Source organism: Simochromis diagramma, unplaced genomic scaffold, assembly GCF_900408965.1.
Source record: "Simochromis diagramma unplaced genomic scaffold, fSimDia1.1 OVJJ01000321.1, whole genome shotgun sequence".
In the NCBI taxonomy this organism is placed as follows: domain Eukaryota; kingdom Metazoa; phylum Chordata; class Actinopteri; order Cichliformes; family Cichlidae; genus Simochromis; species Simochromis diagramma.
In genome coordinates, this window is record NW_024386772.1 from 17,191,515 (window position 1) to 17,207,172 (window position 15,658).

Genomic DNA, 15,658 nt, shown 5'->3' on the forward strand with positions numbered 1-15,658 from the left:
CAACTGCTGTCTCCTTTCCTTCTCAAAGGTAATGCCATCTAAGGTAAGTATCTGATTAGACATGATGTTTCTAAGATTTTTATGCCAGCAGGTCATCAAGAGATTTTTGTAGTTTAACTAGTTCACCTGTGTCGTCTTACTTCATAGATGAATAGAGCTGGGTATCATCTGCATAACAATAAAAATGTTTGCGCTCTTTTCTAATAATATTAACTTAATAAAGTTTAGGAAAGCATAATAATGTGTGCATGATGTGAAAAATTATTGAATCATTGCACAGACCTGGAGGAAATCCATGAAAAACTTTTGTGTCTGAGAAAGACTCCTCATTATCATGCTAAAACTGGAATCTATCAGATAGGTATGATTCAAATCACAGCAGCAGAGTGCCTTTAATACCTACATTGTGTTCTGATTTCTGGAGTAAAATATTGTGGTCAGTGTTATGGACTGCTGCACAAAAGTCTAGCAGGACAAGCATAAAGATGAGTCCACAGTCAGAGCATATAAGAAGATCATTCATAATTTGCTGTTTCTGTATTGTGATGAATTCTGAATCCTGACTTAAACTTTTCAAATAAATCCTGATGATTAGTTTTCTGTTTTACAGCTACTCTTTCAAGATTTTCTTCTTCTTCTTCTTCTTTTTTTTTTTTTTACATAAAAGGAAGGTTGGAGATTGGCCTGTAATTAGATAAGACAGTTGAATCAAGTAAGAGCTTTTTAAGTAATGGTTTAGTTACCACCACTTTAAAAGCCTGTGGTATCTACTCTTTTAATACAGACAGATTATTCCCATTTAGAATTTAAACATTATTAATCATCAATTTATTTGAGCAGTCTTGTAGGAATGGAGTCTAAATGGCATAATCATGGTTTCGAGGTAGAAATGACTGAAGTTAACTCAGAATGATTAATACGAGAGAAATAGTCTAAACTTCAGAAGTCATTAAAGAAAACATGAAACACTACAACTATAAAAGCTAATTAATTCACACCAGGGAGCCCTGCTGTCAAAAAACGGACATAGATTTAACACTGTCTGTGAAGCTCAAGTTAAGAGATAAGTGTTAAAAGTTTTTAGAACATATTTAGCGCCATCTTGTGTCAGTGTAGAACATTACATCACCGTGTTGGTCGGTTGCTGGTTATAGACTTACATTAGTTTATGTTAGCTAACTCATAATATAACAAATAACTATTAAATAGAAAAGGAGACTAAAACTAAAAATCTGTTTTTGTTCTTCATATTTGGATGAACACTCATTCAAGAAATTCATGAAATCCTTGCAAGTTAAAGTTAAAGACATACGTGACCTGGAACTTTGACTCTTTGTCAGCGTGACTACAGTGGTCAAGATAAACCTGTTGTTGTTTCTGTTTTCTATGACCAGTGTTTAATAGTGCTAGCTTTTAGGAAGGCATTTTTTAAATTCTTTTTTTAGACTAAAAAGGTATTTTCTCCCTTTTGGACACTGGGACCTTCACACACGTTACTACGATTTGATAATAACTGTGACTTAAACAGATACCTGGAAACTCTCAGCAATTAGTAATTTGTTCCTACATGACCTTAAAAAACTGAAATGCAAAAATCAGAAGCAGACTTGATTATGAGGCAAAGCCATGTTGAATATCAGTTTGAAGTGGAAAATGTCCTGTGATATGATTTTATTTCATTTATTTATTTATTGTGTTTCTAAACCCCAATCATCCGTACTAACCACTTTTCTGTGCAGACAATGGGACTCATTGTGATGTCTTATTTTGCAGTAAGCTTTATTTTTTCCCATGTCATAATTACTACATCCACTAGAGTGCAGTGGTACACTGTTGTTAGACCCTCATTTCTGCTTCCTCCAGTAAATGATCCAGTCATGTTTTAATGGGAGAAAGGTCCCTGGCATGATGCAGTTTTCATGGTTGGATTGTGTTTGCCTCTGGATTCATAATTTTTGTCACTGTGATGTTTTGAGGTATGAAATTACTTTATTTACTGTAGTTCATCATTTGTTTTCATAAGAGAAAACACTCAGTGGGATTTCTTGAATAAAGACAAAGCTGTAGCATCAATAACAAGGGCAGATAAAATACTGAGACACAAAGACTTCAGGATAAAGGGAAGTGGTTTGGGTAATATTGGGGGTACATTCCCTCACAGCGTCTGCAAATTGGCGCTTTAAGAATCCATCCTACAATCCAATTTAATATATACATGTATACATTGTACTGGTGGATTATTAGCTCATGTAGGATGTTTGGTTTAAATTCATCATTGGTATGTAAGGAAACAGGGAAGGGTTCAGGTAAGCACCTGGGGGGAGGGTGTTTGGTGGGGATGTCAGACATGGAGACACTGTCAGGCATTCTGCTGGGCATGGTGCCCTGCTTCCTTGCTGCTGGGCCCTTGCCACTTAGACTGGCAGCAGCATGTTGTTCATTAGCAACAGCTTCAAAGATTAGGGCTGGCTGCCACAGGGTCTTCAGCCAATTGGGGCAACACACTGCCAGATCATTTCAGAGGTAGCCAATAGTAAGGCTTAATTTGTTTTGTGTCATCCCTCCCAAATGTGAATTCCTCCAAACCCACAAGGTACACAAATGCACATGGAAACACAATCTAGGCTTTCAGACAGAGTTCACAGATTTACACTGACTCTGTGTATGTCTGGAAAGAGGAAGAGTTATAAAAACATTCTTTGTGGTTGGAAATGAATGCACCTCTTCATAACACCACTGCCTTCCCATTGCATCTGTCAGCATCTTTAAATTATGATCAGCACAGGTTTTCACATAGAGGCTGCACCCACATTGCTGCTACTGCACATGGAGCTTTGTCTGACTCTTGTGGAAAATCCAAGTAATACAACATGATGGTGCACAACACAATTTTCCAAAGATAAACAGTTTTATATTAGTATGTGTCATTACTTGTATTCTGTAAGGCAAGTTAGCATTTTTCTTAATTCAAGAAGAACTGAAGATAATTAGTTATTTGTTTTCTTTATTGATTTTTAATGCATTTTCTCACTTGTCTTACATACATGTCGCATCTAGCACAAAACTAAAACACAAATGCCAAAAATTGTAAAGCATAAACAATGTCATCAATAACAATGGAAAAACAAAGCATTACATGTTCAAACTAGTCAGGACAGGTGCTGTTCAACCCCCAGAACTTAAACATTTCAGTCATAATAGATGAACCGTCCTGTGAACATCATGGTTTAGTCTGAAAGAAAAAATGAGAGAGAAAATGTAATCCTTTAGTGACAACTTTGTATTGTTTTCTCTTGAAATAAAAAGTGTATTAAAGTGTAATAGAAACAACAACATTTTATTATTATTATAATATACATTTATATATTTGTCATATTTGAAAGTTCAACTAAGCACCCAATGGAATGTCATAATACAGACTTAGAAGCTGAGAAAGAAAGTAACTGGACTCCTTTAGGTTTTGTGAAGATGTTTCACCTCTCCTTCAAATGACTTCTTGAGTTCTTAAACTAGATGGTGGGGAGTTCCAGGTCCTTAAACACTAGTGAGTGTTGTCTCTTAAGGGGGTCATTGACCGATATTAGCCATGTGCCTCATCATTTGATCCAATGAATGAAAAAAGTAATTATCACCATAGCTTTTTGATAAACCACTGTGAGACCTCACCCAGTCATATGACCTATTGAGGTCACCTGAGGGAAGATGTGAGTGGGGGTTTAGGCACTTGGTGTGATCCCAACACTGCCAAGAGTGATCTTTATCCTTTAGGTGGAGATTTAAAGCTAACTCTTGCAATGCTGGTAAAGGACAACCTGTGCCAAGGTTTAAATACCGGGGACTCTCCATCGTTTGGTTTTAGAACTGAAAAAACGTCTTGGATGACAGGCGAAACCTCTTCATATAACTTAAAAAAAGTCAAGTTGCTTTCTTTCCAATCTCCTTAGACTATCATGACATGGATGACTGAAAGCCTACATAGACATAATACAGACTGGAATGTCAGATTAGAATGGTGTGTCACAATATAAATCATCACAGCATCATACTGTAATGACAGTGCATGTACATATTTTTATGCTCCCTGTCTCCCTTGTACAGATAATAATAACAATAATTATAATAATCTTCATGGTTCAAATGAGAAGCTAGACGTGAATCTTACTTTTAAACAATCAAATGACAAGTGCTTACCTTAAATAATGTAACTATGATACCATATATGGTGGCGATGATGAAAAAACCAGTGAGGGTGAAAGCCACATTCCAGCTTTCCTCAGCTGTGTCTTCATTCACATCAGCATGCACAATGTTGTCAAATAAATTACAATATTTCATCGTATCTGTGAATAATGTATACATTTGGTTATTTATCACTTACTTGACATTATTATACTAACAAAGAAGCTGAAAAGAGATTGGAAAAATAATGGACTTTACATGTCCTCCACATTACTTAATAGGACCTTATATGTGCAAGAAAAAAAATCAATCAGTGAATGATGCAGTACCTGGTTTCGATATATTCCGGGACAGGGTGGTGTTGGCATGGATCACCCGGCAGGTGAAGACCACCCCAGGTAAGAATATTTCTTGGGACAGGTAAAGGTGGCTCTTGACACTGAACTTTCCATCTGGGCCTCTGTGGGGCTCACTAGTGTTGTAGTTCAGCGGTTCTGTGCCTCCATTTTGAAACCAAGTGATGTTAATGGATACAGGGCTGAAGCCAAAGACCAGGCACACAAGTTCATTAGAGCCCTGAAACAAGTAGACTGATGGCTGGCTGTAGATCACTGAGGCTGGAAAGATATCCACAACATTTTTAGCAATCAGTCAATCAATTTTAATCAGTTTGTTAAAATGAATATAATGGAAATAATAGGTAAATATTAAATGCTAAATGGCAGCTCACCAAACACATCAGTTATATTGTCTTTAACAGGCGCTTTAGATGACTCCTGTTTGACAACACAAGAATACGTAGACCTTGTGGCTTCAGTTTTGGATATGTTTAGTCTGCTGCTCATAGAGTAAGAGCTGCTCCCTGAGTATTTCCATGGAGGACTGTTTACGTAATGTGAGGATGCGAGAGTCTGGCCATCTTCTTCCCAGTGCACTATGATGTTAGCAGGGAAATATTCAGACACTAGGCAAACAAGCGTTAGGATGTCAGACTTAGAAAGTTCAGAGGCAGTTGGTTGTATTATCTTCACTGTTGGCTCAAGGAAGTCTTGAAAAACACAAAAGGAAGAGAACCATAAAAATACAGTCACAACCAGAGGAACATGAAGTTTAGAAAGATTTGTTACATTTCTAATATTACCTCTGCTTTTGCTTATATGGTCTTCATTCCCATGATTGGAACATGGATGTTTTCCTTCACAAGAAATGTTTGTATGTGCATCCCAATCCACTGCTGACACTTTAAGGAAGCTCTGTCGAGTCTCTGTTCCATTGTTATGACTCACTGGGGGATAAGTTAGGACACCATAACTCTCGGGAATTTTGCTGCCACCTACTCTCCAGGTGATGGAGAAATCATTAAGATTAGGGCCGACCAGAAGACAGGTAATGTTCACATGTCCTTTGTTCTCAGTCTCATTTCTCAGTGGCAGTGGTCCCTGGACATAAACCCCAACTAGCTGTGATGATGATGGAGTTTCTATAAAAAATAAAATTAATTTTAAAAATGAATACATAAATAAATAAAAATAATATGCAACAACCACGGAGCAGTTATAAAATGTCTCATATCCAAATTTCTAATTTAAAAATAGTTTTATTGTATTCTTAATGATTATCACAATAAGAGAATTTTCACTGTACCTGAACAGAGACTGATTGTTTTTGTGATACGTGTGTTCAGAGACCTGTCAGACACTTCACAGGTGAAATTATTCCCTTTTTTCCACTCAGATTGATCAATTACAAGTTGACTCGTTACTCTAACACGTCCATCTACACTCATGCTGATATTAGTGGAACTTGGAGACCTTTCCTGAGACTCAGACAACCATTTAATGTGAGGGTTGAAGCTCCATCCAGAGCATGAAAGAGTCTGTGATTCTGAACCTTTACTGGGAACCAGAAGAAGCTCCATGGATGGGTCCACTAAAGGGGCATAAATCAGTGCATCTATTAGTCTATTTAATAGAAACCATGTAACTATAAAACAACAAAGATAAATCAGCTTCTACAAAGGGAAAAAAAGGGAAATCTCCTCACCAAAAATATTGCTGATGGAGTTTGAGTGAAAAGTTTTAGAAGAGCCTTGAATCACTTTGCAGGTAAAGGTTTGGTCTTTCATCCAGTACTTCTGAGGGACAATGAATTGACTACTGATTGAAAGATTGGCTACTGAGCCTTCAGCAAAATTATAATGTTTTTTTTCAAGAATTTGACCACGATTGACTTCTAAGGCGATGAAGAGGTCACATGAGGACAGTTGTTTGATGTCACACTCGAACACTGCACTGTCTCTCTTCGGCAGATCTGTGAGAGATCGCCTGATCTCCACCGAAGGAGTATTAACTGGACAACCTGGATGATCATGCAAAAACATTATTTTAATTGCTCTTTGGTCATAACATGTCTGATTTTCCTATTGTTGTATCATCTTACCTGCAATATTTATGGTCTTCTCAGCAGATGTGAAGCACTTATGCTCTGCTTTGCATGTTACATTCTTCACGTTCTCCCATTGAGTCGAGGAAACTGAAAGATTGCTGATTATATGAGTTGCGTTTTTCTCTCGGGTCGCCGTTTTAGTCACGGCTTTGCCATCAATCAGCCAGGTGATCATGGCATCAAAATAAGTGTGGACCAAACACGTTGCTTGCATGTCAGTATTTGAGGTAATTACAGTCTTGAAGCTGGGAATCTCCACTTGAATGAAGGGAGAGGAACTTGGAAGAGCTGTTAATAGGAAAGTAAAAAAAACCAAACAAACATTAGAGTCTGACATTGTTACAATAAAGGTGAATTTCTGTGGATTATAAGAAAAACTGCTTATTAATATGGCAAGCTAATAAAACAAACTTTTAACTAAAGACTGATCTTAATTAGTTTCACATATTAAGAATTTGCGCATGATAAATGTGTTATTTGAGTCAGTAACTCTACATACTTACTGTGACAAATGTTTATTGTTCTGTTATATTGATCACCATTGGGCTTAGTCTTGCAGGTAAAAGTTGAGCCTTCTGCCCACGATGTCATATTTGGCCTAAACTCACTGCTCAGGCTGAAGGTTTTCTTTTCTCCCCCTGCACTTTGTAGCTTCCTTGTGCTTGTCTTATTGCTTTGATCCAGTTTTTCATCCAGGAACCACTCCAAACTCAGGTTGTCTAGAAAGGAGCCACTCAATGTGCAGATGAGCCTTACTGTTGAGATTCCAACTTCCCCATCCCAGACTGAGTACAATGTGATGTTTGCTGAGACAATCCGAGGCACTGAGAAAGAGCAAATATTAGTTTGACTTTACATGCATAATTATAAATACTATGTGTTAACGCAGCAGGAAAAAAAGTTAATGTCATCTCAGTTATACATACCTTCAGATTTTGGTAAATGAGGAACTGTTTCAGTTTTAAGTGTAGTGTGTTTGTCTTTAGGCTAGATGGCAGAGTTCTAATTTGACATTGTTTGGTGTTGCTGTGTCAGGTGAAGATAGGGCAGGAAGTCTGTTGCACAGTTGTTATGCATGATAGGGCAGAGTGGTCAGGGCAAGCAGCAAGCGGAAGCATTGAGTAACACCCAGGTCTCAAAAAAGTACCAAAATACAGAAGTGAGAGAATGCAAAGAGCAACGGAGCATCACAAACAGCAGGTGTGAGGTGTGGTTATGCCAGTAAGAGAAACAATTTGCACATTTACATTTCTCATGTCAGTTTGCATGTGTACCACATGTATTTTATTTCACATCTCATGACTTTGCCAAAGGTTTTAGTTCTCAAATCCTCTAATAATAGAGTAAAACGCAACCGACTGTAAAATCTACCACTTTGCATATTTGGTATAGCATGGGCTGCTGATTCCAGATGCTGTGGATGTGATGAACAGAACTGTATATTAGAGTTTAAAAAAGGACAAAATATTAAATACATATAAATAATCTTTAAAATGCATTAAACTTTTACAGATCAACCTTCAAATAATGTAAACAATTTCAAAATAAAGCAAGAGAAAGACAAAATTTAATCTTAATTAAAACATTTATTTTTAAAGACAGATAAAGCTTTTGCAGTTTAAAAAAGGCAGTTGTGATTACTTACATGATAGTATGAGATTATATGAAAAAAAATGTTTGAGAAATATTTTTTTCACCACACTCAAAGGTCCTTTCACAGTCCATTTGTTTTATTTGACCTGTTAAAAGAATAAAAAAATAGTGAACTTGGAGCAAAAGGATTTATTTCATACTGCTCACCACTACTTCATTATAAATAGTGTTTATGCATGAAGTTACATTGTTACACATATATCAAAAAATGTATCAATACACAGGAAACTTATAATGCTGTACGTTTATTTTGTAGTTGGTTAAATATAGTTGCTGAATAAACTTAGAAGGAACACTACTTTAATATCAGCTGAAATTCACTTAGGAGGTCAAACTAACAGTTGCAGACAAAGCTGCTTATAAGAGATTGTTACACAGTATTAAGACAATTTCTAAATTAATTTACTTTCAATAATACGCATTCAATTGATTAAGGCATTCAGAAACTTGCCATCTGGACATAAAGCACTGGGATATACATGCTACACTGGGATATAAAGAAAAATGAATTCAAATAGTAACATTATGTAGTGTAATTATCTTTTAACTTACACATATAAAATTGGTTTAAATCAGCGATATGAACATATTTTATATGTTTTGCCATTAGCATAGATTATTCCACACAATATCTCACAATTTAATGAGTTTGATAATCACTTTTGTCACCATATCTTAAATATTGTAATCAACCACACATGCCACACTGATTTTGAAAGAGCTTCATTTTGATCTGACACGATTTTGTCTTTATGGTCTTCCAATATGCAGTGTAATAGAAATTACACTTGCTGCTTCTGACTTAAAACCCTTGTCTTTGTCCATACAGCTAGATCTTTGAGTAGGGCGATATCAGTATGATATCAGTTGGCCCTTGAACATTCAACTATTAAATTATGTTTTTATACAATTTCAGCACTCTAAGTGAATTTTAGCTGATATATATTGTTTATATGATATTAGCAATAACTGTATAAAGATAATTAAATTCACAACAACAGCTGAATTGTGAAGTAGGTAATCCCTCACTGGGATAACGTGAACCTTTTTCTTCCTTTTTTAATTGTATTAACTAAACATTACATTGGTTTATTAAACTGACATAATCCTAAATGCTTCTAATGTGCATAGATACAATTTTTTTCTGTAATCTGCATTTTTTTAGTTGTTTTTACAATAATTGAGTTATTCTGACTCATGGTTAAAATGCAGAATGCTAAATGAGTTTTAGTTTTTTCTATCATGGCTACGTGCTTGATGAATGTAATCTGTCATATTGCTCATTGCTGAGTTAAATCTGCACACAATGTCAGCACATTAATTTCTGATTACCTTGATAACAGTTGTTCCAAAGATTAACAGCAGAGTGATGAGGAAGAGAAGGATGAAGACGATGGCTACGCTTGCTATGTTATCGTCTCCAGATAGTCCAGGGTGATGAAGCTCCAGAGAGTCCATGATGAAAAGATCTAGATGAACAAACGTTATTGTGTCAAATAACTGGACATTTCACAACCCACTTTGAAACACACATTGTACGATGGGAACTTATAGATTTTATTTATTTCTGTTGTGGGTTAAATACATATGTTTTGACTCTATATGCTATAGCAAATTCATAGTCAGTCAACTCAGCTGGAAGTTATAATGACAGAAAAGAAAAAAATAAGCTGACATAGGTCGAGTGAGTGTCCCATGAAGATGAATAGAATTTCATGCCCTTTCAGACCTACAATCCTGACTTCTGACTTGCTTTAGAAAGACTCCAGTATTGTTTATTTGCCTGGGAGATTTAAAGGGTTGTATTGAGCAGTCATCTGTTTTTAAGGGGTGCAAGACTCAGTAGATGACACACAGGCACACAAAGACAAGTCACAGAAGCAGTGTTACTGAACTATCTGCATATTAAATAAACATAGACTGTTCCCTAAATACCTCATTTAGTACTGTTGTATTATTCTAGTAGAAATTAGATATTAAATTTTTTTTTATATTATTATTGTGTATTATTTTATAATTATTGTGTAAATAACCCAAACATGCTACTGTCTACATTAGGATAGCACTGTGACTGTACAATAAACATAAAGCTCAAAATATGATTTAAATGAAGACATGAACTGCATACAATAAACATCAACAGAGTTGCAAACTGTTTTTTTTTTTATTTTGAATCTGCATTGAAACACACAAACACAATGTCATATCACAAGCAACAGACATTAAACAACAAACAGCAGAAGACAGAGACATGAGAAACATCTACTGGGCCGAGCACTTTGAGTCTTGGTTGATGTTCATGTTGAGGTCAATGCGGTTTTTGTCAAATGTTCTGTACCCAATGGACCTGACAATAGCTCTAGTTGTGTTAACCACAGATTCGTGGTACACTACACAGCTATAGACAGCATCAGTGTTTTGCCACTCGTGAAGGCTGACAAACAACTGGCCATACGCAGAATAGAATCCATTGTTTTCAATGGGTTCTGTGGTATTAAAAGCATAACTTGAGTCTGCTTCTTCGTCATCCACAAGCCAAGACACAAAAACTTCCTTAGGGAAGAAATCTTTCACAAAGCAAGTCAGGGTCACCTCTGCTTTGTTAGTTTGTTCTAAAGGAGGGAGCATAAACACTGACGGACGCTGAGGGCTTCCTCCTGTAAGCATGAAACAACATGAGACTTTGTGCCACACATACATTAACCAAAATAATACAGGAAATCAAATCCACACACACACACACACACACACACACACACACACACACACACACACACACACACAGACATAGACACACACATACAGACTGAGAAGCAACAGTTATGATGTCTTTGATATCAAGATGTCAATAAGGACTAAACACAGTTTCAGAGTATTTTTCTTACCGAATTCCCTTTCATAAGGTTCCCTCGAAGGTGTGAGTAAATCTGAGTGGTGAACAACACAATAGCGCTTTACCCCCTTGCTCCATTCGTCATAGGTGATGTCAAGTTTAGACAAGTATGTCTTCCCATTTTCTTTAATAATTGGTTTACTTGCTATCTCCTCTTCCTTCTCATTCTCCCATATTATTTGAGGTTCATCTTTTTGTACTGTGACTCGACATGTTAGAGTTCCTTTTTTATGGAAAAGCATGTCCTTAGTTGCGGGGCCAGTGATTTCTACTTTCACATTAGTTGTAACACAATCAGGACCTGAGTAATGAAGCAAAAAACAGTTAGTGAGCAAAATTATTACAAAACCATATTTAAAAAAATAAATGTATATTTTTTTAAAAGAAAACAAATCTGTTACTCACATGTTGGGATTACTTTGTAAGGCACAGTTTTATTCAAAGATCCATCTTCTCCTCCAGTAAACAGACATGTAAATGTAGTCTTATCATTCAGGTCACTGGAATTTACTGTGAGAAAACTTGTTGCATAGTACACTGTTTTTCCAGCTGCATTTTTTGAGTCAGAAACTGTTTCGGTCAGATCTATTTTGCTGGTGATATCTGCTCCGTTTTTCAGCCATTTTATGCCATGTTCCTTTGGTGCAAACTCTTTGGCAAAGCAGGAGGCAGTATAGGTATAATCCTCATCAGAAGAGGAGGAAAACACTTTAAGAGTTGGATTCTGCTTAAACACCGCTGAAAAACAAAGATATACACAAATATGTGTATGCAGAAGCAGGGAATAATATATATATATACGTATTTATATATATGCAGAAGCTGAGATAAATAATTTGCTACACTGTTCATACTATATTGTTTTAAAAGAAAACTGGATTTGTGTAGTCACCAATAACTGAACTGCAGAGCTTCACTGCTCACTTCTGCATATACATTGACTGGCAAGCAAACACAGATTTAATATTAATGTTAATTATGTTAATTATCAATGCACAGTGAAAGTGGAGGGAGACAGGCAGAGATCAGAAAGGATGAGGATTATTTAGACAGATGGAAAGAAGCACAACATGCTGCAATACTGTTTTTCAGACGGGCACAGAGCACATGAGTATATGAGTGAAGAATTAAAAAAAGACAATGTACCAAAACTTAATACTGCTTGGATATATTCTTTTTCTCATTCCACCTTACAATATGTGTGTGTGTGTGTTTGTGTGTTTCCACAAATTCCATTAAGAAATTATGAATTTTGAAATATTTCATGTTATTTAATGAGGTGAAATATTTGCTTCTATGTTGATTATGATTTTTTTTAAAAAATGAATAAGTTCGCATTTTTGTTGTAAGTTGTGTGTTCAGATTAATTGTAAACATAAGCAGCTTGGGGCGCATTTACGATAAAGTCAGCCTCTACTATATTTCTTCAGTAAACAAAAACTGGAGATTAACTCGATAACTGACTCTTATCCTTATTAGAAGTAACAATCACTAGATGTGGCCCAGTAATAGTTTATAAGAAATATTGCCTCAGAAAATGTGCACTGAAGTTTACTGTAGCAATGTATTATGTATGTGATGTATCAAGAGTTCAAATAACCTAAGAAAAGGAAATTAAATGACTTAACAAAAATCTTACAGACTATAACAATATCAGCCTGTGCATTTATGTGCAAATTCATTCAAATTGTTTAGTTTTGTATATGTTCACAGAGCTTTCATGTAAACTTGTTATAAGTCAAATAGAATAAGATAAACCAATTAAATGTGAATTAGCATAAGGCTTACGTGGTTGTGTGATAGGAGTCTGTGCATTCCCAGCAGCGTGAGTCACAGCACATTGGAAGTTCTGTTGTGTATCCCAGTCCTGTTTCCTCACTCGGACTTGACTGACTCCAGTATAAACATTGCCTTTCTGTACCGCAGGGTACTGGATGAAGTCTGTCAAGGCAGTGCTGCCTTTTGTCCACGAGAAAGTCACTGCAGGAGGGTTAAAGCCGGTGGCAAGGCAGCCAAGAGTGACCATATCTCCGCTCTCAGTGCCACATGGTACCAGAGGAAACACAGTGGGTCCAGTTGAAGTGGCTAAGAAAGGGGAGACAACAGTAATTAAGATACCAGAATAGAAATACAATAATATACCACACGTTTTCATTTAGAATTGTTTAAAGAAAAAACGAGATGATTGTGATGTATAATAAAGTCCATTGTGAAAGACCTTACATTTTAAATGTTTAGCATTTCAAATGCCCCGAATCCTATTTTGTTAAATACTCTCCATTAGTGTTATATAACAATATTATATATTAATAAGTGTCACTTCTTTAGTAGTCTACACCACACCTTTTTGTAAATTATTTTAAATGCATAATATGGACAAAAATCAATCACAAGAAAACAGAAATAAAATAAAAGAATAACATAAAGTCGGCAAACTTCCTTTCACAGTGCTGATGGCAAATTATTTTAAGAACACATTAAATTTGATTCCACTTTAGCATTGATGTTTGAGATGAAATGGTTTACTTACCTGATGAAACAGTGACTGTTGTCCCCTTTCCCCAATAGTCAAAAGCACCGTAGCACAGTACTGAATATACTTAGTTCTTAGTATAAAAAGGCTAAACTATTAATGATACACAAAAGGTCTACTTCAACAGTCATTAAGAAGAAGATTATAAAATCCTATCAAATCACCCAAAATACGCTATCTGTTAAAGCCAGTTTTGACAATATCACATTTTTTTTAGCAAATGTATATGAACACAATTCACTGAGAAAATATTACGTTAAATTATAACTTGTATCCAATGGAGACATATCTTAACTGATGATGCTGTAACTGGAGAGCCATTTTCTAAGTCTAAAAACCATTTGATATACTTAATAGATAGTTTTCATACTTCACACAAAACATTTGATACTCTTACTTAAGGATTTTTATTACTCACAATTGGTCTGAAATTCTTTTTTTTTAACATATTCTGTAACAAACTACAAAATTTTTTTGATGTAAGTACTTATTTTATCAAATTTATCATTATAGTTGTAAACAAATGAAAATGAATACATTGTATTGTAACGGGGGATCAGGAATTTCTCTCTTTAGCAAGAAATATAACAATTCGTACCTGATGTGACGGTGACTGTCGTGCCTTTTCCCCAGTAGTCAAAAGCGTAGTCACAGTTTAACAACTTACTGACAACTGCATACAAAAACCTCACACTCCATCTTATAACAATCTACAATCTGATATATTTTCCTTATAGTTAATATAAAGAGATTCAAAAGACTGTACAAAACCTGATTTTCACCACCATTTAAACCAAGTCTGTAAACTATAAGACATTTGTCTCTCAGTCTACAAATGACGGTATTGAATTTTCTCACAACCACAACATTTCTTTAAAAAAAATCAAAATTTAAATGAAAATCTTAAAATTAAAGTGAAAGAATTAGATCACCTTACCTGATGTTACTGTAACCATTGTACCTTTCCCCCAGTAGTCAAAAGCCCAGTTATCACAGTTAACAGAGTCTTTTTACACCTCTCACAAAAACTAACTTCTGTGATATGGCATTACTTGGTGACATAATTTAACTTTGGAAATAATTTGAATCACTCTCAACTAAATAACTGCTTATATAATTATTTTCTAATCAAATTAAAGAGAAAGAAATACAAGGTTCTTTCTTTTTGTGCCAATTCTTTGTCAGATTTTATATAATTAAGCAGGAAAAACAAGTTAGTTATAAGAATAATGTTAAAATTCATACCTGAACCGACAGTGACCATTGTGCCTTTTCCCCAATAGTCAAAAGAATGGCCACAATCTAAATAATTATTTACCACTCAATACAAAAACCTGTTCACATTTTTCTGCGTTTTTCCATATTATTTTACGATAACCAAAAAATCTGGAATACTCTCATTTTTTGCAAATTGAGATTCTGAATTCTTAAAAATAATACCATCAAAGATTAAACTGAGAGTACAAATTATAGGCTTGTAATACTATAGAAATAAGTTTGAAAAACATTTTTTCTTTGAAAGAACAACAACACAGTCTTTAAATTTAAATCTTAACATTATGAGAAAGAAATGAATCATTTTACCTGATGTAACCGTGACCATTGTGCCTTTCCCCCAGTAGTCAAAAGCGTGGTCACAGTGTAAAATTTCATCATATCCGACATACAAAAACAACCACCTCCAAGTTCTAAATATGCCAAATTAACAGTGAAAGTTTTGTATTTTTAGTATTAAAATTAAGTCAGAAAGCTCATCTTACCTGTTGTGACAGTGACCATTGTGCCTTTTCCCCAGTAGTCAAAAGCATTGTCACAGTATAAGACATTAACACATTGAACATACAAAAACAAGCACCTTAAAGACTCTCATGGTCCCACTAATGTCGAAAAACCAACCAAACAAAAAACCCAAAAATGCCTCTAAAAGAACCACATTTATAATATGAAGACAAAAA

At 35.2% G+C, this 15,658-nt stretch overlaps 2 protein-coding genes across 10 annotated transcripts in view; both read right to left on the reverse strand.

The window, feature by feature from the left end:
* Window positions 1-2,987: 2,987 nt before the first annotated feature.
* Window positions 2,988-15,658, reverse strand: part of LOC120747509 (immunoglobulin epsilon heavy chain) — a 438,017-nt gene continuing 425,346 nt past the window's right edge. For 3 of the 9 annotated variants that reach the window (XM_040053437.1, XM_040053446.1, XM_040053491.1), the window contains 10 exons: window positions 12,959-13,255; window positions 7,128-7,448; window positions 6,619-6,912; window positions 6,223-6,537; window positions 5,824-6,108; window positions 5,321-5,659; window positions 4,910-5,227; window positions 4,509-4,796; window positions 4,192-4,340; window positions 2,988-3,232 (listed from right to left, as the gene is read on the reverse strand). In XM_040053437.1, the coding sequence (XP_039909371.1) occupies window positions 3,221-3,232; window positions 4,192-4,340; window positions 4,509-4,796; window positions 4,910-5,227; window positions 5,321-5,659; window positions 5,824-6,108; window positions 6,223-6,537; window positions 6,619-6,912; window positions 7,128-7,448; window positions 12,959-13,255 (2,618 nt within the window). In that variant the 3' untranslated portion in view covers window positions 2,988-3,220. The other 6 variants (XM_040053454.1, XM_040053465.1, XM_040053482.1 and 3 more) reach the window with 6 other exon arrangements.
* The window catches only part of LOC120713955 (immunoglobulin mu heavy chain-like), a 539,092-nt gene continuing 533,851 nt past the window's right edge, over window positions 10,418-15,658 (reverse strand). The window contains exons 6-8 of the mRNA XM_039999918.1: window positions 11,576-11,908; window positions 11,163-11,471; window positions 10,418-10,934 (exon numbers count right to left, since the gene is read on the reverse strand). Of these exons, the coding sequence (XP_039855852.1) occupies window positions 10,540-10,934; window positions 11,163-11,471; window positions 11,576-11,908 (1,037 nt within the window). The 3' untranslated portion in view covers window positions 10,418-10,539. The remainder of the gene's footprint in view (window positions 10,935-11,162; window positions 11,472-11,575; window positions 11,909-15,658) is intronic.